The sequence below is a fragment of the Belonocnema kinseyi genome, chromosome 6 (genome assembly GCF_010883055.1).
Source record: "Belonocnema kinseyi isolate 2016_QV_RU_SX_M_011 chromosome 6, B_treatae_v1, whole genome shotgun sequence".
Lineage (NCBI taxonomy): Eukaryota > Metazoa > Arthropoda > Insecta > Hymenoptera > Cynipidae > Belonocnema > Belonocnema kinseyi.
The window spans coordinates 28,631,888-28,656,390 of record NC_046662.1 but is presented as its reverse complement, the minus strand read 5'-3'; the positions used below and the strand labels follow the sequence as shown (position 1 = coordinate 28,656,390).

General features: G+C 23.9%; 1 protein-coding gene across 9 annotated transcripts in view; it reads left to right on the top strand.

The window, feature by feature from the left end:
* LOC117175649 (cytosolic carboxypeptidase 4-like) overlaps positions 1 to 24,503 on the top strand; it is a 328,784-nt gene that overhangs the window by 12,727 nt on the left and 291,554 nt on the right. For 4 of the 9 annotated variants that reach the window (XM_033365359.1, XM_033365355.1, XM_033365363.1 and 1 more), the window contains exons 1-2: positions 4,857 to 5,302; positions 10,158 to 10,309. In XM_033365359.1, coding sequence (XP_033221250.1) covers positions 5,208 to 5,302; positions 10,158 to 10,309 — 247 coding nt within the window. In that variant the 5' untranslated portion in view covers positions 4,857 to 5,207. Of the gene's footprint in view, positions 1 to 4,856; positions 5,303 to 10,157; positions 10,310 to 24,503 lie in introns of those variants that run through there. The other 5 variants (XM_033365360.1, XM_033365361.1, XM_033365357.1 and 2 more) reach the window with 4 other exon arrangements.

The window sequence follows — 24,503 nt, the reverse complement described above, 5'->3', positions numbered from 1 at the left end:
ATTTGAAGGAATACTATTTTAGATATTTTAAATTCTTTTTTTAATTTGAAAAGGAAGATTTTTTTATTTTTCTGATCTTTATCGACTTAGAAGGGACGAAATTTTGGTTTCTAAGTTTTTCTTGATTAGAAGTGGAGCTTATTTTGTTTTTAACATTTTTATTAAGTTGAAAGCAAAGAACTTTTTAATTTTCGATTTTTTTCTATTTTTACTTATACATTTTTTTTATTTATACATTTTTATTGAGTTCGAAATTTTTTTTCGTTTTTTTTTTCCGAATTTAGAGACGCTTCCTTGTTTTTATCATTTTTATTGACTTGGAAGGGATGAAATTTTAGTGTTTTTTCTGAATTGGAAATTAAACATTTTTTTATTTTCAACATTTTTCAAGTTTTTCTAAGCTGGAAAAGGCACTTATTTCGTTTTTAACATTTTTATTAACTTGAAAGGCAGAATATGTTTGTTACCAATTGTTTCTCTTGATTGTCCTTTTTTCTGATATAAAAGTCAATTTTTGTATTTTCATCTTTTCCGAATAAAAAATTTCTTTGAATTATTTAATTTCAATAACTTACTTTCCTATTTCCTTATTTTCTCCTTTTTTAAAGAATTTATCTTTGGTTGAAAATGTAACTACTTCATTTTAAGAAAATTAAACTTCTTGTTTTAAAAATGACCTTTTGATTGAAATTCAAACCCTTTTGTTAAAAATTCATTTTTTTAAGATTCATTATTTTAGTTAACAAATCATATCTTTGAATGGAAATTTAAATATTTGTGGATAACTGTTTCTTTTATAATTATTTTGTCAACTTAAAGATAACTGTTCCGTTTATGGTTAAAAGTTTATATTTTTAATTGAAGATGAATATTTTCTAGTTAAAAATTCGACTATTCGGTTGACAATGCATGTATTTTGTTGCAAATTCGTCTTCTTTGATAAAACTTGAAAATTTTTGCTAAAAAATTCATTCTTTTTCGTTCAGAATACAACTGTTTGATTGAAAATATTTTTTTTTGAGGATTCAAATATTTTATTAAAAATTCTCCCTTTTTGATTGAATTCAACTATTTTTTATTTTAAATACAAATATTTTTAGTTAGAAATTAAACTATTTGGTTGGAAACTGAATTATTTGATAGATAATGAAAATTTTAAATAATCATTTGTTGGGGAGGAAAATTCAACTGTTTTGAACAATTCCAAGTTCAACAATTTTATTAAAAATTGATGTATTTTTAAAAAAAAATTTTTGTCATGTTGGTACAAAATTAATCTTTTTAGTAGAAAATTTATTATCTTGGTTAATAAAGTAACTTTTTAATTGAAAATTGGAAAGTCAAATTTTTTGGTTTAAAATTATTCACTTTTTTAAAAAATAAATTGTTTTTTATTTTAAATTAAATATTTTTGGTAGCACGATCAACTATTACTGGGTTCGTTTTAAGAATTCATCTTTTTTGGCTGAAAAATGAACTATTTTATGGACAATTCAATTTTTAGTTGAAAAATTATACTTTTAGGTTGAAAATTCCACTGTTTTAATAGTTAAATTCCTGTTAAAAAATTAATCTTGTACTCACCTCTATGATTAAAAATGTAACGTTTTTGTTTAGAGTTAATTTTGTGGGGTAAAAATTAATTTTTTTCTGAAAATTTAACTATTTCATTTTGGTAGAAAAATCTAGTATTTTTTTAAAATTTATTTGCTTTTGTAGAAAATTAATCTTCTTGTTGAAAAATACATCCTTTTCGTTGAAAATGAAACTATTTGGTAAAAGGTTCAATTACTATTTCAAAAATTCAGTCTTTTGTTTCAAAATTAACTTTTTTTTGTAAAAAATGTATATTTTTGGATAAAAAATGATTTACTTGTTTAAAGAGTAAAGTATTTAATAGAAAATTAAATTTTTGCTAAAAAATCATACTGTCATGTTGAAAATCCAACTATTTTATCCAGTTCAACTTTTTGGCTTTAAAATTCAACAATTTTATTGAAAATTGATCTATTTAATTTTGAAAATTCGTATTTCTTGGGAAAACATTGAACTAGTAGCTTGAAAGTTAAACTATTTTGTTAAAAGTTAATTTTTTATTCTCATCTGTTTGGTTGAAAATGAAACTTTTTTGTTGAAAATTATTGTTTCGGGTTAAAAATCGATTTTTCGTTTACAAAAATGTATCTATTTGATTTTCCATTCGAAATTTATCGTTTAGAATTTGATTTTTAAAACAGAGAATTTGACGATTCTAGTTCAGGTTCAAAAAATTTTTTTGTTATAAATTTGAATCATATGGTTCAAAATTATTATTTCTTGTTTGGAAATTCATCTTTTTGGTTGGCGAATATACTATTTTTTTAAAAATCCGTTTTTTCTCGTTTAATTTAACTGTTTGAAATTCGACTATAGGCAGAAAATGAATCTTTCATTTTAGGAAAGGTTTTTTTTATTGTAGAATAATTCAACTATTTTGAGTTTAATTTAAGTATTTTTTGTTTAAAAATTTAAAAATTAATTAGAAAACGCGCTGTTTTGTTCTCAATTTGCCTTTGGATTTTCAGACCAGAAAGATTTTTTACTAAAGAGAGAAAAAAATGTAAACTAAATTGTTTAATTTTAAAACTGAAATGACTAATTATATACCAAACAGTTAAATTTCCAGTCCAAATATTGACTTCACACAAAAAGTAGATATTTTCAACAAATTAGTCAAATTTTTAATTTTTAATGAAAAATGCAATACTTGATATTTCTTTTAAAGAAAAATATTCTTTTAATTAAAACGAAAATTCTGCTCAATCATATACGACGAATTTCTATAAAATAGTGGAATTATCAAACAAAAAAGATTAATGATAAACCTGACAGGTGTGCTTTTAACAAAAAAGATCAAATTTATACCAAAAGAGTTTAATTTTTAAATTATACCGTTTTGTTGTTGTTGAAAATTAAACTTCATGGTTTTAAATTATTTTTTCTTAATTGGAAATTCATCTGGATGGTTGAGGATTCAAACATTAAAAAAAATGGTTTTCTTTTTGTTTAAATCAATTCTTTAAAAATTTGTCTTTTGGAAAAAAATAACCTTTTATGGTAATAAAGTTATCTTTCTTTGTTGAAAATTAACTTTTTTGTTGAAAATTCAACTGTCTGCTAAAAAATTTGTCTTTTTAAATAAGAAGTTTATTTGCCTTTAGTTGTATTTTATTTATTTTTTAATTCAAAAATTTTGTTGAAAATGCATCTGCGGTTTGAAAATTCAATTCTTTTGTTAAAGTCATCTTTTTTCTTTAGAAGTTTATATAGTTTTTGAATAGGTCCTTTCTTTTGTTAAAAAATTCAACTGTTTTGCAGATAATTCAAGTTTTTGGTTTCAAAATTAAACAATTTGATTGAAAATTGATGAATTTATTTTGAAATTTCGTATTTTTTGGTCAAGAATTGAATTAATTGTTCAAAGTTGAATTAATTGGTTAAAATTTAATTTTTAATTTGAAATCTATCGTTTAGAAATTAATATCTAACTATTTGGTAGAAAATTTATTTATTTTGTTAAAAATTGTCTGTATGGTTAGAAAATTAATCTTGCTTTTAAAAAATGTTTTTTTTTTTGGTTGACGACTCAAATATTTTTTTAATATTCGTCTTCTTTGGTTGAAATCAGCAGGGTAAAATTTTTTTTTATTTGTAAATTCATTTTTCAAACAGAAAATTTGACGATTCTAGTTTAGGGTCAAATGTTTTTATTAGTTAATCTTTCATTGTAGAAAAGGCCTTTTTAAATAATTCAACTATTCTTGATTTTATTGGAATATTTTTTGTTTTGAAATTTAAATATTAATATTTAAAAATCCATCTGTTTTGTTAAAAATTCGCCATTCGCCTTTGAATTTTCAGACTAGAAAGATTTTTTACTTGAAAAAGAAAAAAATGTCAACGAAATTGTTGAATTTTTAAACTAAAATGACGAATTCCATGCCAAACAGTTGAATTTTCATAAAAAAGATTAGTTTTACACAAATGAAAGGGCATTTCAACAAAATAGTCCATTATTCAATCAACATTTTTATACTTGATATATCTTTCGAAGAAAAATGTTCTTTTGATTAGAAAATAGTTCTTCTAATGAAATAAGACCAATTTTCAATAAAATAGTGTAATTATTAAACAAAAATATTAATGATTAACCAGAGAAATGCATTTTTAATAAAAAAGGTTAAATTTATACCAAAATATTTTAATTTTTACATTTCTTTTGTTGTTGAAGATTAAACTGTATGGTTTAAAATACATCTATATGGTTTAGTATTCAAGAATTTTGTTAACAAATTGTTGTTTTTTTTCGTTTAATTCAACTGTTTAAAAGTTTGTCTTTTAAAAAAATAACCTTGTATAGTAGAAAAATTATCGTTCTTGGTAAAAAATTCGTTTTTTTGTTGAAAATTTAACTTTTTTGTAAAAATCTCGTTTTTCGACTTAAAAAATTAACTGTCTTTTTTTGAATTTTAATCTTTTTTTTTAATTTGGTTGAAAATGCATCTACGGATTGCAAATTTAATTATTTTGATAAAGTCATCTTCTTTCTTTAACAGTTTAACTGTTTTGTTGAAATATCTTCTCTTTTGGTTAAAAATTCAATTATTTTGTTGCAAATGGGGGAGGGGGAGTGAAAAAATAGTTTAAAATTGGCAACGTAGTTTGTGGACGGCCCCTTATCACAAATGATCAATTAATTTCCTATATGATTTTAGAACGGTGAAAGAAGTGATTTTCGGAAAGCCCGCCCCATTTATAAATAGAGGGGCCGCGTGTGTTCTTGGGATTTAAACATAGTTTTGGCAGAGAGAAACGTCAAATCGCCACGGAGTGGCAAGGCGCGTGGTTCTTTTCCACGTTCGGAACGTTTTTCTCTCAAATATAAAATTTAAAAGATAAATAAAAAATTGTTGTAAATATTCCTTTTGGTTTGAATAGGTATTAGGTCGGCTTACAAATCTGAAAACGAGATTTAAATTGAAAATGTTTGGAACAATCTTGTTTATTATGATTTAAAATTAAATATTTTTCTTTTCTATTTGAAAGTGTTTTCGTGTATATTATTTTTTTGGGTAATTTAGTGGAATTATTGAAGTGACGAGTAGAAGTGAATTTTGTAAAATATGGTTTATTTTGTTAAACAATTATTTTTTATTTGATTTTAAGAAATGGAGTCTTGTTTATTGGTTATTAAAAAAAGCAGAATGAAGCGATGCAATGACAAAGGTGACAAGGAAAATTGGTTTCCGGTGGAAGTTGATGAGTAATGAATAATTTATTTGCAACTTGAGAGCTTTTTTCAGAGTGCATTGTACTTACAATTGTTTTTATTGGTTCGCTTTGGTATGTGACTAACAGAAAATAAATATCCCAAAAATAATAATAAAAGAATGTTAACAGCAGTGAATAAAACTGTCAAATTCCGTAAATTTTTTTGACGCATTATAAACGTTCAACATTATTTTTTTCACAAAAATTTTAATGAATTGGATTAAGAAACAATTGCCTAATTTTGCTTAAGCTTTATTTAAATAACGACGTCATTTTTAATTTTTACAATTAAAGAATTTTCAATTGAAAATTTATGAAATTGAATACATTTTCATTTTAAATCTTCAACATTTAACAATTCCAAAAAATTAATCAAAATTGTACCATTTTCTGTTGCACATATTGAGTATTAAAGAGTCTTCCAATTTAAGAATTTATATTTGTAAACGTTCAAATTTACATTAATTACTTATATATATATATATATATATATATATCAAAAATTAAATAATTTGCAATTCTATAAACTCAACATTCAAGATTGTTAAATTGTACATTTGAAAAATTTCAGAACACTGAATTATACATCTTTAAAATTAAGGAGTTTTTATTCTTTATATTACGCAAGTTTTAATTTTTTGTAATTTAAAATTTTGTGATTTTTAAGACCTAATTAAAAATTTTAACAAATTAACAGATTTGGAAATAAAAAAATTCTCTTTTTATCTTCAAAATAATTACAAATAAAGAATTTTTATTTAAACATGTTTAAAATGAAAGATTTCCCAATTTTCGCATTTAAACATTGTAGGAATTTGACTTGTGAATCTTTAATATTAAAAAGTTTTCAATTTTGAAAATTTACGAATAAGAATTATACAAGTTTTAAGCTTGAAAATGGAAAATTCTGTAATTTTGTTCAATCTATATCTTTAAAATTGATAAAATTTAGATTGCGAATCGTTATAATTGAATAATTTTTACTGGAAGTTAGCTTAATTGTAAAAATTTGAATTTTAAATATTCGAAATTAAAGAATTTGAAATTTTTTAAATTTGCAATTAAAAATTCTGTAATTTTTATGATTAAATTCGAAATGTCTTTAAATTGGAAGAACTAAAATTAAAAAATTAAATCAAATTTGCAAATTTATCAAAATTTAACAATTATTATTCACACATCTTTAAAACTAAAATTGTTAAAATTCTAAATATTCAAAATTTAGCAAAAACTTTCAATATTCAAGAAGTTTCAACAGTATAGGTTCACAATTAAAGAATTTTAAGTTGTAAATATTTCAAATTAAAGAGATTTTGATTCTAACTTTTTGAACTTCTAGAAAATTGAATTATAAATATTTAGAATTAAAGAATTTTTAATTTTGAAAATTTACAATTAAAAATTATGCATATTTGTCGCGATAATTTGTAATTATATATTTAAAAAATTTAAAAACTTTCAATAATTAAATCACTTCAATATCGCAGAAATTTACATTTTAGGAGTTTGAAATTAAGAAGATTTATAATTAAAAAATTTGTAATAAAAAATTTCTGGAATCTTGATGACTTTCTTTCAACATTTTTTTAATTTGGAAGATAGGGAATTAAAAACATATTTTTTTATTTGCAAAATCGTTCAAATTAAAAAATGTTAACTTCCGAATTTTTTAAATTCAATACTTTTCAATTGCAACTCTTGAAAATCGTAGAAAATTTAATTATGAATCTTTAGAATTAAAAAGTTTCTAATTTTGAAGCTTTACAATTAAAATGATGCAATTTTTAATTTTTAAAATCTAAAAAACATAAAATTTTGATGAGTTTCATTGGAAATTTCTACATTTTACACGATTTAAATTAGAAAATTCTAGACTGTGTATCATCAAAGTAAATACAATTCAAGAATATTTATTTGTACATTTTTTATATTGAAGAATTTTGAAACGGAAAATGACTGAAATTGCAGAATTTAAAGTTGTAAATATTCAAATTTTATAACTTTAGACTTTTAACCTATTATATTCAATTTTTTTATTTTGAAAATTGAAACTTACAATTCCGTAATACCGATGATTTACGTTTGAAATATCTTCAGTTTGAATAATTTAGAATTGAAAACTTACTTTTGATTTTCAAAATAGTTAAAATTGAAGAATTTTCAACAATTTTGTCAACTGTGACACTTCGAAATTGTGGATGTTTAAATTGTACATCTTTGATCTTACTTTTTTTTTAATTTTGACAATTTATAATTAACAATTTTCTAATCTAAATGATTTATATTAGAAATTTATTTAATTTAAAAATTGTAGAATTGAAAACGTGACTTTTGATTTTAAAAATCGTCAAAATTTAGAAATTTTTATTTACATTCGAAATTTCTTCAAGTTGAAAGATTAAAAGATTTAGATTTAAAAATTTGACTTTTGATTTCCAAAATCATTCAAATCTAAGCAATTTTATTTATACATCTTTAGAACTCAGGCGTTTTCAACTGTAACTCTTTGAAATTGTAGATAATTGAATTTTAAATATTTAAAATTGATTTTTTTATTCTTACAATTTACAATTAACAATGCTCTAATTTGAATAATCGACATTAAAAATTTTTTGAATTTGGATAACTTAGAATTAAAAACCTGACTTGTGATTTACAAAATCATTGAAATTTAAAAATTTTATTTGCACATCTATAAAATTGAACAATTGTCAATGGTAACACTTCAAAAATGTAGAAGTATTACTTTTTTTTTAATCGAGGAGTTTTTAATGTTGACAATTTTACAAATAATAATTCTGTAATATTGATGACTTAGGTTCGAATTGTTTTCGGTTTGAAATATTTAGAAATTAAAATTTGACTTGCAATCTTCAAAATCATCCAAATGTAGTACTTTTTATTTATAACTATTAAAATTTAAAGAGTTTTAAATTGTCTATCTGCCAATTAGGCTATTCAATACATAACAATCATTTGAAACTTAAGTTTAATTTATACTTATAAAAAATTGAACGACCAACAATTGAAAATGTTGAAGATAGACATTTTTTAAAAAGATGTTAAAAATCGTATGTTTTTTAACTGCAAACATTCAAGACTTAAGAAGTTGGAGAATTATCAGTTGTAATCACATTCGAAATGAAGCCAAATTAAAATTGAAGTCAAAATAAAAATTGAAATTAAACTAAAATTGCATGAGTTCCGATCTTACTTATTATTTTAATTAATGGTTATTAATTATATTGTATAGTACTTTAAATAAAAGCATATATTTTTATTTGATAATAAGGCAATTGGAATAACAAATGTATAATTAGCATGCGTGGCGCGCCACTTTTGCTACTTTGTACTATTTATATATCCCCATTTTATCTTAATATCCTTTTTTTAACATTAATATTGTTTTGATAAGCTATTATTCCATTAGGGTCACCAGGCTGACCAGTTGATTCATAATCCTGATAAAAGCACTTTGTATATAACTTCTTGAATCTGGTGCCAAGCCAATGACCGCTCATTGATAACCCTATCTCTTCTCACTCATATATAGTTAAATTGGAAAAAATGTAGTTTTAGAACATTAATTATGTCATTAATATTGAGATCAGAAAATTTTCGAAGGTGGGGGTGGTGATGGAAAAGGAGGGGGGAGGAAGTTGGGAAATTAGAAAAATAGGGGTTAGGAGAATTGAGAGAGTAAGAAGGTGAAGACAAGAATATAAGGGTAGGGAAAGTAGGTACGATGAGGAAAAATTACGGGAAATGAGGGATGTAAAAGTAGGGGAAATGGGAAAAAGGGTAAGTCAGGGGATGAGAAGAAGGAACAATAAGAGAAAATGATGGGTGAGTGGGACAAGCAAGAGGAGGGAAATGAAAGAAAATGATGGGTTGAAAACAGGTTTAATAAGGGAAATGAGAAAGGATGAAGTAATTTCAATGGGGGAAATGAGAGGAAGGGAAAAACAGGGAAAAGGGGAATTGTCGGTAGGAGAAGTGGAGAAAACGAGAGAAAAGGAGAGTAGAGTAGGGGAAGCGAGGGCAAGAAAATTAAGAGATATGAGTGTTAGGGACATACTTGCAATGAAGGGAAGTGTGAAAAGGGGATAAAGGTAAAATGAGGTAAAATGGGAAAATAGGAGAAATAAAAGCAAATAAGTAAAGGGGTAGTAGGTGCAATGGAGGAAATGAGGGGAAATGAGGCGTAGGAAAATAGATGCAATGAAGTGAAATGAGAAAAGAGGAAGTAGGTGTAGTGAGGGGAAATAAGAAAAGAGGAAGTAGGAGCAATGGGGGGAAATAGGAAAATAGGTGTGATTAAGTAAAATAAAAAAGGAGAAGTAGTTGCATTAAGGGTAATTTAGGGTTGGGGAAAATGTAAAATAAAGGGAAATTAGGAAAATGGAATTAGGTGCAATGCGAAGAAATAAGGGGAAATTTGAAAATAGAGAAGTGGGGAAAATGAGAGAAAATGAGGGGAGAGTACGGGAAGCAAGGGGAGGAAAAATGGGCGAAGTGAGAGGCGGAGAAGCAGGTGCGATGAAAGGAAATAATAAACGGGAACTAGGTGCGATAATGGGAAATGAGGGGAAATGAGGAGAGTAAAAGTAGGAGAAATTAGGAGAAATAGGAAAATTAGGTAAGTACGGGAGGGGGAAGTTTGATCGGTTTTTTTTTATACAAAAATTGAGGCCTCCATGACACCGAAATTATTCGTATTAATAATTTATGAAATAAATATAAGTATACATTAACAAGTAAATCAAAATATAAATGATTAAATCAATCATTATGTTAATAAATATTATTAATAATTGAATAGATGAAATAATTATTTTTATTTTCAGTGTAATGTCACCGGGCAGCAAAACTTCGGATGAAGCTCTAAACGATATATTGCTGGAAAAATTAAAAATTTGCAGTACTAATAAGTTACAAGAAACTGGAGAAACACTCAGGTCTATCGCAGCTAAAATCCATGCACGAGTTACGGCTTCTGGTGAGATTGTATTTTATAAAAATTCCATATTTTTTACTTAAAAAATTATTTTTATTAATATACAGATAATTGTAAAAAACTAATATATCTTTTTATGAATTCCTCTGTTATCTAGAAACTTTTCCCCTTTTCTCTCTTTTTTCGTCTTTTTGATTGCTTAGATACAAATAAATAGAACCTAAAAAGTAAATCAAATATTTTTTCTTTGAAACTTAAATTAATCTATTAAAAAATCAACTATTTTGTAAAAAAGTCATGTTTTTTGTTCGAAGATTCAAACATTCTTTTAAAAATTCGTCTGTTTGGATAGAAAATTCATCCATTTGGATTGAAAATGTGTCTTTTTTGGTAGAAAGTTCATTATTTTAAATTGAAAAGTCGAAATTGATTTTTTTTGCAAGAAAGTCATCTTTTTAGGGTTTTGTAGCACCGGGTTAAAACCCCAATTGTTTCGTTCGGGTTTCCGTCCGTCCGTTAAAAAAAATAAGGAAAAAAAAGAAATGTTCAAAAATAAGTTTTATCATTTTTAATTGGCATTTAAGAAGCTAAACTAACTAATTAAAAAAAAATTATTCAAGCAGTTCAGCTGTTGAAGAATCTAAAATGCAAAATCTTTCCCAAGGAATAAAAAAATATAATAAAATAAAATTAGACTAATAAATATTGACCGACAACTTCGAAGGATTTTTTCGTAAGATTAAACTGTTTTATTAAACATTTATTATTTTTTAGAGAATATTGGTCCTTTTGGATTAAAACTTCATCTTTTTTTTAAGTTCATTCTTTTTAATTAAAAAGTCTAACAATATACTTTTTTAAAGAATTTATCTCTTTTGTTAAAAAAATTCAATTATTTGGTTGGAAATCGAACTGTTTCCTTAAAGTCATTTTCTCGCTGGAAATTTACATGTTTTCTGGAAAATTCGACGTTTCTAATAAAAAATTCGTCCTTTTGGACTGAAAATCCATATTTTTTGGCAGAAAGTTCATTTTTGTTAATTAAAAATTTTGTTAAAAAACATATTTTTGGTCGAAAATTCAACTGTTTCTTTTCATTTTTCTTTTTGAATAAAAAATTCATAATTTCTGTTTGAAAAATTAATTATTTTGATCAGAAATGTCTACTATTATATTTTGGTTTAGCATTCATCAATTATGATTGAAAATTCAATTATTTTGTAGCCATTTCAATTATTTTATTATAGTCATATTTTCCGCCGAAAATTTACCTGTTTTCTTGAAAATTCGTCATTTATCATAAAAAATTCGCTTTTTTGGACTGAAATTTCATATTTTTTTAGTAGAAAGTTCATTTTTGTTAATTAACTATTTTATTTTTAAAAAACCTATTTTTGGTCGAAAATTCAACTGTTTCTTTTCATTCTTATTTTTTTTTATAGAAAATTCATCATTTTTGTTCAAAAATGGATTATTTTTTTTTATTAAAAAAGTCTACTATTAAATTTTTGTTTCATTCTTCATCTCTTTTGATTAAAAATACAATTATTTTGTAGCCATTTCAACTATTTGGTTATAGTAATTTTTTTCGCCGAAAATTGAACTGTTTTCTTGAAAATTGGTCATTTTTGATAAAAAAAATTCGCACTTTTAGACTGAAAATTCATACTTTTTTATAGAAATTTCCTTTTTGTTAATTAACTATTTTTATTTTAAAAACATATTTTTTGGTGGAAAATTCAACTGTTTCTTTTAATTCTATTTTTTGGTTAAAAAATTTATTATTTTTATCAGAAAAGTCTACTATTATATTTTCGGTTTAGAATTCATCTCTTTTGACTGAAAATTTAATTATTTTGTTGCACATCCAACTATTTTGTTAAAGTCATTTTTTCGCCGAAAATTTACCTGTTTTCTAGAAAAATCGTCATTTTTGATAAAGAATTCATCCTTTTAGACCGAAAATTCATATTTTTGAGTAAAAAGTTTCTTTTTGTTAATGAACGATTTTATTAAAAAAAATTCTGGTCGAAAATTCAACTGTTTCTTTTAATTCTTCTTTTTGTATAAAAATTAATAGTTTTTGTTAAAAAATGAAGTATTTTTATTAGAAAAGTCTACTATTATATTTTTGGTCCAGCATTCATCTCTTTTGTTTGAAAATTCAATTATTTTGTAGCAATTTCGACTATTTTGTTAAAAAGTTATTTTATTTGTTTCAAAACTCAACTGCTTGCTTGAAAACGTTTGAACGTTTTTGTTAAAAATTAATATTTTTCTTTTTTGACTAAAAAGCTTTTTTAGTTCAATATTTACCTTCTTGAACTAAAAGTTCATTCCTTGATGTTAAAAATTTACACTTTTGGTTGATAATCAATGTTTTTTAATCAAGGATATTTTAAAATTTCCGGTGTTAAAAAACTATTATTTTTAGTATATAATTTATATATATATATTTTTTAATTCGTCTTTTTTCATTGGAAATTTCAATATTTCGGTAGAAAATTCGACTTTTTTTGTTAAAAGCGTAATCTTTTTTTTTTTGAAAATGTAGCTGCTTCATTAAAAATTAGTCTTTTATTTTGGCTGAAAATTTGAATATTTGTTAAAAATTCATTCTTTTGAGAAAAGATTAGTCATTTTAGTTGAAAATGTATCCCTGGTTGAAAATTCTTTTTTAAACAATAATTTTTTTTATTAAAATTTTAGCTGTTTCATTTGTCATGAGAAAATAATTTTCAAGTTGAAATTTTAACTATTGGACTACTTGGTGTAAAAACTCCCCCCTCTTTTGAAAATTCATATTTTTTGGCAGAAAATTCAACTATTCTATGGATTTTTTTTCTGGATCAAAATGCCAGTATTTTGGTAGAAAATTAAATTTTTTTGTAGTTGTTGACAATGTAACAATTTTGGCCGAAAATTGGTCTCTTTCAGTAAACATTTCTTGCATTGTTATTGTTTAAAAACCCATCGGTTTAATTGAAAATTAATAATCTGTTTCTGTTAAGGTTTAAAGTATTTGTTGAAATTTTTTTGTCCTAAAAATGCCACTGTTTTGATAAAAAATTCGACTCTTTTAGTAAAATTTTGTTGTTGTTTAAGAATCCATCTATTTTATTGAAAATTAATACTCTGTTTTAGATAAGGGTTCAAATATTTGTTAAAAATTAATTTTGTTGTTGTTGAAAATTCCACTATTTTTGTAGAAAAATGTACTCTTTTGGTATAATTTATTTATTTCTTGTTGTTTTAAAATCCATCTGTTTCATTGAAAATTAATAATCTACCTTGTTTAAGGATTTAAATATTTTTCGGAAATCCGTCTGTTTTGTTTGAATTTGATTCTTTTTGATCAAGAATAAAAAATCTTTTATGGTACAAAACGGATCATTTTTAGTTGAAAAATTAACTACTTGGTTGAATATTAAACTTAAATGTTAAAAATTCATTCTTTTGTTTCAAGATACATCATTTCAGTTGAAACTTTATCTTTTTCGTTAAAAATTTTCCTTTTCGTGTCCATTTTTTTCTATAAAAATCGACTTTTAGCTTTAAAAATCAACTTTTTTGTTAAAAATTCTTCTTTCTGGGCCAAAAGTGTCACTATATAGTAGAAAATTCGAGAGAAAATTTGCCTCGTTTGGTAGAAATTAAATATTTTTAGTCAAAAATTTAACGATGTAGTTTGTTGAAAGTTTTTTTGCTTGTTTGAAGATTCCTCATTTTAGTTAAAAATTCATTTTCTTTTTTTAAAATTATCCTTTTTATTATTCATCTTTTGGGGATTGAAAGTCAAATTTTCTCTAAAATATTAGACTACAGAGCATGAAAACTTAATTCTTCAGTTGTAAATTTCTTTGTTTTTGGTTGAAAATACTACTATTTTGGTATAATCCGTTTCACTAAAAAATTAATAACCTGTTTTGGGTAAGGTTTCAAATATTGATTAAAAATTATTTTTGTATATGTTGAAAATTCAACATTTTAGATGAAAATTAATTTCTTAAATTAAATATTTAGCTGTTTTATTAATAGTTAAAAAACGATTTATTTCAGTTGAAACGTCAACTATTTAATTAAAAATTAAGGTATTGTGTTGAAAATTCATCTTTTTTTGCTTATAAAATTATAATTTTAGATGAAAATTCATCTTTTTTTCGAAAATTATCTTTTTTAATGAAAATTTATCTTTTTGGAATTAAAAATCAAATGCTTTGTATGAAATTTTACTGTTAGGCTTGAAAACACAAGTCTTTTGTTTAAAATTTATTTGTTTTAGTTGACAATGCCACTTTTTTGGTATAATCTGTTTCACTAAAAAATTAATTACTTGTAATTTTTTAAATTGAAAATTAAGCTGTATCATTTCTGGATAAAAATGATATTTTTTAGTTAAAACTTTAAGTATTTCATTTAAAATTGATGCATTTTGTTAAAAATTCATATTTTTCATTAAATAATTGATTATTTTATAAAAATTGATTATTTTATTTGAAAATTATCCGTTTCATTCTTGGTTGAAAAATTATCTTTAGCTAAGGCATCAATTATTTAATTTAAAATTTATGTATTTTGTTTAAAATTCGTGTTTTTAGTGTAAGATTCATCATTGTAGATTTAAAATCATCTGTATTTTTCGAAAATTATCCTTTGTATTTAAAATTTATTTATTCGGGAGTAAAAATCAAATGATTTATATAAAATTTGACTTCTTGGCTTGAAAATTAAATCATTTTGTTGAAAATTCATCAATTTAAAAAAAAAAATTGTTTGACAATACAATTATTTTGCTATAATCTGTTTCACTGAAAATTAATAATCTGTTTTGGCTGAGGTTTTAAGTATTTGTTTAAAATTATTTTTATTTTTGGTTGAAGAATAGTCATTTCATTTGAAACTTCATCTCTGGTTAAAAATTTCTCTCTTTTTTTTTTGATGAAAATTAATTTTTCGATTGAAAATTCATCTGTTTCATTCTTGGCTAAAAAAATATGTTCTTTAGTTAAACTTTATTCCTGGTAAAAAAATTCTTTTTTCCGTTGTTGTAAATTATTTTTTTCTAAATTAATCTGTTAAGTTTTTGTTTAAGAAATTATACTCTTTAATTGAAACTTCATCTATGTTTAAAAATTCTTCTTTTTCTTTTAGAAATTAATTTTTTATTGAAAATTTACCTGTTTCATTTTTGTTTTAAAAATTATCTTCTTCAGTTGAAACTTCAACTATATAATTTAAAACTGATGTATTTTGTTGAAAATTCGTCTCTTGTCGAAAATTGATTAAAGATTAGTCATTTTAATTAAAACTTCATCTCTGGTTGAAAATTTTTCTTTTCTTATGAAAGTTAATTTTTTTATTGAAAATTCATCTCTTTCATTTTTGGTTAAAAACATATGTTTGTTTAGTCAAAACTATCCCTGGTTAAAAAATTCTTTTCTTCTTTATTGAAAATTAATTTTTGTATTGAAAAATTATCTGTTTCGTTCTTGTTTAGGAAATTATCTTTTTTATTGGAAATTTATCTATGGTTAAAAACCTTCTTTTATTTAATAAATATTAATTTTCTGCTTAAACTTTACCTTTTTCATTTTGGATTTAAAAATTATCTTCTTCAGTTAAAACTTCAACTATTTATTTTAAAATGTATGTATTTTGTTGAAAGTGCAATATTTTTACATGAAATATAAGGAATTAAATTAATTTTATATTGAGCATAAAATAATTATAACTGAATTAATTTTATTCAAAAGAATATATCCCCCTATTCTATTTGAAAAATCACCCAATTTTCCTCGTTCGAAAAACACTTTGGGCTGTGAAGTCTATACTGGCGCCCTATTTTTTTTAAATCTGTAACTTTACTATATAAAAAAAATGAATTGGTATGAATGAGGAAATTTAAAGTATAAATCAGTCTTTTACCTCGAACTTATTTTTAGACAACGCATTAACTGGAGTTTCGTCCGTTAATCACGGAAACTCGCACGGATCACCGTTTACCGCATAGCAGCAGCATTTTAGATTAAATTCAGTAAACTTTGTCTTCCTCTTGCAGGTCGATTATATCAAATGTAGTCGTGAAAACCGAGATTGAATGAACCTAAGTTCAGTTTGAGATTTCAAAAATCAATTTTTAACCTCCTAAAGAGCAAATTTACTATTCTGATATAATCTAAACCTACACTAAGACAAAAATTAATGTGTCAGCAGCAAATTAATTTTGTTGAGCGGTTATGGTTGTTCTTACCAAAATTTGATTGCGACTACCATAGAACTTGTTAAAGTTATAAAATAATTTATTTGGCTCACACAAACAAGTTTTTAAGCACTTTTTGTTGAGTGAACCAAAGAATTTTATTGAGCGTACCAAACACGCAGCTGCGCATGCGCTTTCTTTCGACTCAGGACCTAAAAAAATCCTAAGAAAATACTTGGAAGTAATTACGAAAGTGTTTAAAGTATTTTAAAGCTTCAACAAATCTATTTGGTTTAGTCTACCAAAGTTTAGTTCGCTCGAAAAAAAAATAATTTTTTTGCGATTAAAAATATTTAGTTCGTTCAGCAAAACTATTTTGTAAAATCTACAATATTTTTGTCAAGTCCAAAAAATCATTGTGTTGAGATAATAAATATTTGGTTAATTTAACCAAATAATTTGTTTCAATCTACAAAAAAACTTTGTTCTGCCAACCAATCTTTTTGGCTAGTTCAACCGAACACTACAACTAAATAATTTAGTTAGCTTAACAAAATGGTTTTGTTCCTTCCATAGCAACCAAAAAATTTGGTTATGACAACCAAACTTTTGTTCGGTCAGTCGAACATTTTGCTCAGTGTAGCACTCTTTTCCCTATTTCTTTTTTTCCCCTTTTTAAAATAATTTATTTTTATAATTTTTTTAAAGAAACTTCCCCCCGAATCGAGGTGACGCAGAGTGGAAAAAAAGTACATTTTTTGGTACAAGATACGATTCAGGCTGAATCTTTAGACTGATTTAGATGGTTTTTTTGGCTGATAAAATTTCAGAAAAAGTTGACGAGCCTGATTTTTAATTTAGTGTTTGAATTTTTTGACAAATAAATAAATGTGACACATTATATAAAGATATTCCACCATGATACAATAAACAAATCTAAATTTTATAAACAAATTATTTGTTTAAAATGTGTTTTCTATCATTTTCAATATTTTAACGTTTTTTTAAAAAGTTATATTGCAAGAAATTTGAATGAAAACAATATTTTAAGAAAAATAATTCTTCTTAAGGCTATTCTTGTTAATATTATAAACAAATTTATTAAACAAATGCATTATTCAGGTATATGTCGTCAAAAAATTTTTTTTTCTATGTCAATTTTTAAAAATTAGCAACCGCATGATAATTTCAGAAAATTTATTATTTGTTGATGAATTTTATGATTTTATCAGACAAATTTAATAAACAAATGCATTATTGTGCGTACTTATTGACGGAAAAATTAGTTTTTTTCAATTCCAGTCCTTTTAATTGGGAACTTCATGATAATTTTAGCAACATGCATCACTATTTGATAAATTACATTTTTTTAAACAAATTTAATAAACAAATGCATTATTTGGGCATTTGTCGACGGAAAACTCGTTTTTTCAATGTCAGTCCTTTTAATTGGGAACTTTATGATAATTTCAGTTATGTTTATAATTAGTTGATTCATTTTACTTTCTTGATAAATAAATTTAATTAAAAAATGCATTGTTCGGGCATTTGTCGACGTAAAAACTCGTTTTATTTCAAAGTCAGACCTTTTAGTTTTGTTTTAATTATAGAATTTTTTAATAACAAACATTTCAAACACTTCTAGATTAAAAGTACTTACATCGAAAAAAAACTAATTTTTCGTCAACATATGCCCAAATAATGCATTTGTTTATTGAATTTGTTTATAATATTAACAAGAATAGTCTTAGGAGAAAGTTTTTTTTATTAAAATATTGTTTTCATTCAAATTTCTTGCAATATAAATTTATAAAACGTTAAATTATTGAAAATGATAGAAAACACAGTGTCAACAAATAATTTGTTTATAAAAATTTGTTTTGTTTATTGTATCATGATGGAATATTTTTATTTAATGTAAAACTATGAAACGTTGGCAATAACAATAATTTTCCTATTATTGACGAGCACCGGGAACGTTAAATAGAAAAAGTTGTCATTTTCTCGTCATATTTATTTATTTATCAAAAAATTGAAAACTAAATTAAAAATCAGGCTCAACAAATTTCTTTAAAATTTCATAAGCCAAAAAAACATCTAAATCGGTCTAAAGGTTCAGCCGGAATCTGATCTTGAACCAAAAAATCTAAGTTTTCCCCAATCGATAAAAAAAAGAGACCGAAACGTAAAATAAAATAATTGTACAGACACAAATGCTCTAAAATAAGGGAATAGCGGGGGTATTTTTTGATAAAAAATAGTGGAATAAAACTTTTTAAATAAATTTAATGTAGGAACTATATTTCTATAATTTCAAGTAAAAATTCATTGCATTTTCATTAAAATACTTGTACTTTCTACAGAAAAAAAACTAATTTTCAGCCAAATGATTTTCAAAATCATACTTTGTAAAGCTCTTCGCCTCGGGTGATTGCTATAGTCTTTCCACATTAATTTCTTGATCTCCGATAATAGAATGGTATAATGATAATAATAATGAAGGATAAATTTTCCAAAAAAATGGAATATTTAAATTTTCACATAAAAAAGTTAATTTTCAACCAAAAAAAAGGAACTTTTCAACATAATAGTAAAATTTTCAACCAAAAAGATGAAAAGTTGGTGAAAAAAAGGTTTTTCTTCAAATACATGAATTTGTTATTAAATTTTTTAATTTTCAATCCAAAAATTAAAATTTGAACTTCCCACCAATAAAGATTACTTTAAAAAACAGAGTTAAATTTTCAGCAAAAGAATTAAATCTGCAATCAAATGGTAGAATATTTCATAAAAAAATAAGAATTCTGAACACAAAACATAATAATAAACTTTTCAAATTAAAATAATTTAATTGAATTGAATTTTCGACCAAAAAGTGGACTTTTCAACAAAATAATACAATTTTTAAATGAATAGTAGAATTTTAATCGAACTATTTTCTTATAAATTAGATTTTTGTTGTTGTAGAAAATGTATTATTTCTGACTGAGGATTCAACTGTTTTGGTTAAGAATTCAACTTTTCAGCAGAAAATTTATCTTTCGGATTAAAAACTCAACAATTTAATTAAAAATCCATATATTTTGTTAAAAGTCGCTTTTTCGTCAAAATTTCATCTTTTCGGTAGAAAGTTTAATCATTTGATTAAAAATGATTATTTTTTTTCTTGAAAATTCAACTATGTACTTGTTTGAAAGTGAACTAATTTGTTAAATATTAATTTTATTAGTTGAAGATTGAACTATTTTGTAAAAAATTTGTATTTTTATGGTTAAAAAGTTACCTTGAAATTTAATTTAGAGTTTTAAAAAGTCATCATATAATATAGAAAATTGAACGAATTTGATTTTTGGTTAATTCGACATTTTTAGTAGAAAATTCAAGCATTTTGTTGAGAATGAAATTGATTTTGACTAGAAATCTTAGAAATATGGATTCTACATTAATTTAACTTAAAAATACGTGTTCCCCTATTTTTGTTATAAATTATCCTATATCCCCTAATTTTAGAGCATTTAAAGATGCTCAGTCTGATTTTGCGATTTCTTAAAAAACTAATCTTTTTGGGTAAAAAATGGAACTATTTACTATTTATTTCTTAAATTACTTATTTAGTAGAAAATTAACTTTTTGGGTGAAAATTAATCTTTTAGGTTGAAAATATCACTATTTTGCTATAAACTTAAATTTTGTATGAATTTAATTGAAAATTCATATATTTGCTTAAAAATTCGCACTTTTTTTATACAAAAATTTCACCTTTTTTTATTAAAAATGCAACTGCTTGGTTGGAAATTCTTATACTTTGTTAAAATTTTATCTTTTTTTGTAGAAAAATAATATTTTTGGTTAAAAATAATTTATAGTAAAAAAGTCGCCTTTCTTGGCTGAAAATCAACCTTTTTTGTAATTTATGCTTTTTGGATGACAATTTCAACTGTTTGTTACATTTTTTGTCCGAAAATTTGTCCTTTTGGTCTTAAAAATAATTCGTTGCTTTGGCTTGAGAGTTAAAAATATTCGGTTTAATTTTATTCTTTTTTTTTGAAATGCTACTATTTAGTTGAAAATTCAGCTTCACATAGGTTGAAAAAGAAAACTAGTATTAGCATTAAGGGTCGCTTAAAGCAACGAACAATTTATAAATATTTTTTTGAAAATTAAACTATTTTGTAAAAATCATATAAAATGGTATAAGGGCCATTTTTTATTTATAACTCGTATTTTCTTCTTGAAGATTAATTTTTTTGTAACATTTACCAAGTGAATCAAAATATGAATTATTAAACAAAAAAGATCTAAATATTCGAAAAAAAAATAATTTCGAAATAAAAAAAAATTTTCGACAAATTAGTCAAATTTTTAGCTAAAGAAATTATTCTTCAAAATAAAAGAATTGTTGAAAAAGTAGTTCAAATTTTAATGTTCAATAAAAAATGAATTACTTTAATATTTAATCAATTAAATTTTCTGAAAAAAATATGAATCTTCAACCAGCAAACTGAACTTCTAACAAAAAAAGGAGATAAATAGGTAGAATATACAACAAATAAAAGAGATCAATTTTTAACAAAAAATAGAACAGTTAGGTATTCCGGTAAAAAAATTAATTCTTATCTAAAAAAAGTTTTCAATAAAATAGTAAGATTTTTAACTAAAGAAATGACTCTTCAAAGAAGAAAACAATTTTTAACTTATTAATTTAACTTTTAACCAAGCAGAGATTTCGAATGTTTAACCAAATAGTAGAATTGTTGCCTTAAAAAAAATTAAAAGAAACGAATTGTCAATCCAAAAAGACAAATATTAAACAAAGCTGTTAAAGTTTTGACAAAAATAAAACTGTTGAATTTTCAGTCTACAAAGATTAATTTTTAAACAAAAAAGATTAAACGACAATCAAAAATCGTTGCGTTTTCAAACAGATAGTTTAATTTTCAAGCAAAAAGAAAAGTCTTTCTAACCAAAAATATTTGGATTTTCCTTACAAGTTCTATTAATTATTTACTTCGCATTTAAGCAAAAAATGCAAAAAAGGTGGAAAGGAAAAAGTTTCTTAAAAATAGGAGAAAAAGAGAAATTCTTCGTAAAAGGAAAAAATAGAGGAAGAGTCTAAAGTCAAATAAAATAATAAATAATTTTTCTCAACAAATAAAAAAAGACTAAATAGAAGAAAATCATTTTCTTACGAAATAATAGGTTACAAGAACTACTTGAATGTCTGATAAATGATGAAACCGCTATTGAGTGACTCACTTTTATTCATTTATAAAAGGCTTCTGGCAATTTTGTTTATTAAGTTATTTAATTATTTATTTAATAATTCCAGCTTTGGTTGTAAAAATATAATTAAGTGAATAATGAAATTTTGCTCTTACGAAAGAATTAAAGCTTCATTAAAAGCTTTCTAATAAATTGTCCCTCTTTCTCAGCACATCGAATTTTTTATAAACATACTTGTTAATTTAACCATCTAGTTTATAATTCATCTAAAATGATCAAATATTATTTTAGGTCAGGAAAGATGCTTTTATACTTTTTAATACAAATATTTAAAAACGTTCAGAGTATCCCAGTAATAAAAAGATGCATCAATCAGAGAAATCTAGATGAAGCCATCTACAATGTTGACGCAATTTCGAAGATTCGAAAACACCGGACGTTAGCAAAGCCTGGCCTTTGGCTGGGATCCGGTGTACGAAAGTTAAACAAATATTTCCGTCATCCAAAATCAGGGAAATCGAAATTTAAAAAAGAACATTATTCAAGAAAAATTATTTCCCACGCATAAATACAAGATCCAGAAATAATTTTGCTTAATTTTTTAATAGAAAATAAAGAGCAGACCTAATTATGCGCAAAGATAAACATTAAACACTCTTGGCAAAAGGTTTACAATAAATTAGACTGGTAGCAAACAATTCTAATTTGAAGGTAGATTAGTGTGTTATCCTTTATTTTTTGGCATAGTGAAGCAATCTCTAAATTATTGCATGAGAAACAGTAATGTAAAGAATAATGTTAACACTATAAATCCTGAATGCAAATAAATTAGTTGGATTATCAGTTTAAAAAAGTGCAGGTTTCTTGAAAATAAAACCAAGAATCAAACAATTAAATTTATACAACCACCATGAAATATTCCTATTGAAATTTGAAAAAAGATAACAATTTTTTCCTAAAAAAGAAAAGAAAAAAATTTCTTTTTTGGGCAAAACTTAAGAAGAGGAAAGAAAAATGAGAAGGGCACCAACCAAAATTCTCTTTCTTTTTTTTATTTCTTTCGTCTTTTTTATTTTTATTATTATCAAATCACAATAAAAAAACAATTGTAAAAAATAATCGCCAATGTTGCGGCACTCATACACCCTTATCAAAGCAAAAAAAAAGCGAAAAAAAATCCGAGCAGGCAGAAACAGCAACAAAACCAAGATGCTCTCTTCCTGACCCATTTTGATTTGATTCTCGGGTGTCAGGAAAAGAGCATCGTTGTTTTGTTGCTGTTTCTGTCTACTCTGGTGTTTTTTATTTTAATTTTTTTGTTGTTCATTATTTTTACAAATGTTTTTATTGTGATTTGATAATAATAAAAATAAAAAAGACGAAAGAAATAAAAAAAGAGAAGAAAGGGGATTTGATGGGTTGTCTTCTCATTTTTCATTCCTCTTTTTTATTTTGTCAAAAAGATACAGTTTTCTCTTTTATTTTGTAGGAAAAAATTGTTAACTTCTTTCAATTTTAAATAGGAACATTTTGCGGTGGTTGTGCAAGTCTGGTCGTTGGATTCTTGGTTTTATTATCAGGAATTCTGCACATTAATTAGATTATTGGACGTTAAATTGGATCTTAAATTTTATTTTAATCTCATTTGAATTTCTTCAATTTTAATTTTAATTAAAAAAAATTAATTAGCATTTGAAAAAAAATTATTTTCAATAATTTAAAATCAATAAAAAAGGAGGAATTTTTATCAAAATAGGTGAATGCTCAACCAAAAGGATGAATTTTTACAAAGAAAATTGATTTTTTGCCCGAAAAGTCGAATTTTCAAGAAAATACTTGAATTTTAAACCAAATAGTTGAATTTTCTACTGAAAACGATAAATTTCCAACCAAAAAGATTAACTTTTTTCCAAAAAACGAAGAAATTTTAACAGAACACAAGAATTTTCAAGCAAGAAGTTGCATTTTTTACAAAATAGGTGAAATTTTTACTAATTAGAGGCTATTTTTCAATTAAATTTTTGATTTTTTAAGCAATAAAGACGAATTTCCTATGAAACAGCCGAATTTTTCATTCGACATTGAATTTTCAAACAAAAAAGTGAATTTCATACAAAAAACATAACTTCTCAAATAAATGAAGGAATTTTCAACAAAATACAAGAACTTTTAACAAAAAAGATAGTTAAACATGCTGTATGTTAAAAATTGATCTTTTTTGATAGAAAATTAATCTGGTTGATTGAAAGATCTAGTATTTTCTCTATCTCTCTATTAGTTTAAAATTGATCTATATTGCTGGAAATTCTTGGTTTTTGTTAGAAAATTATTTCTTTGGTTGAAAGATCAAACACTTCGTTAGAAATTAATTTTTTTAAAATGAAAATTAATTTCTTTTGTAGAAGATTTTATTATTCCGTTGCAAATTTCCTTTTGCTGTTACAAAATTATCTTCTTTAACTAAAAATATAACTATTCCATTTTTAGTTAAATGTGTATTTTTTGTTGTTGTTGAAAATTAAAGTATGTTATTATAAAATCGACTTTTCTGATAAAAAATTAATTTTTTTGTTTGTTGAAAATTCACCTTTTTGATTAGAAATCCAACTATACGGTAGAAAAGTAAACCACTTTAGTAAAAATTATTTTTTTTAAGATTAATTTTTTTGGCTGAAAGTTGTCTTTTTTAGTTAAAAACTCATTATGTGGTTAAATATCTGTTTCTTTTGCTTAAAATGCTATTACTATTCTATTTAACTGTAATGCAAATTTTTTGTTGAAAGTTGAACTACTTCGTTCAAAATGAACTTTTTT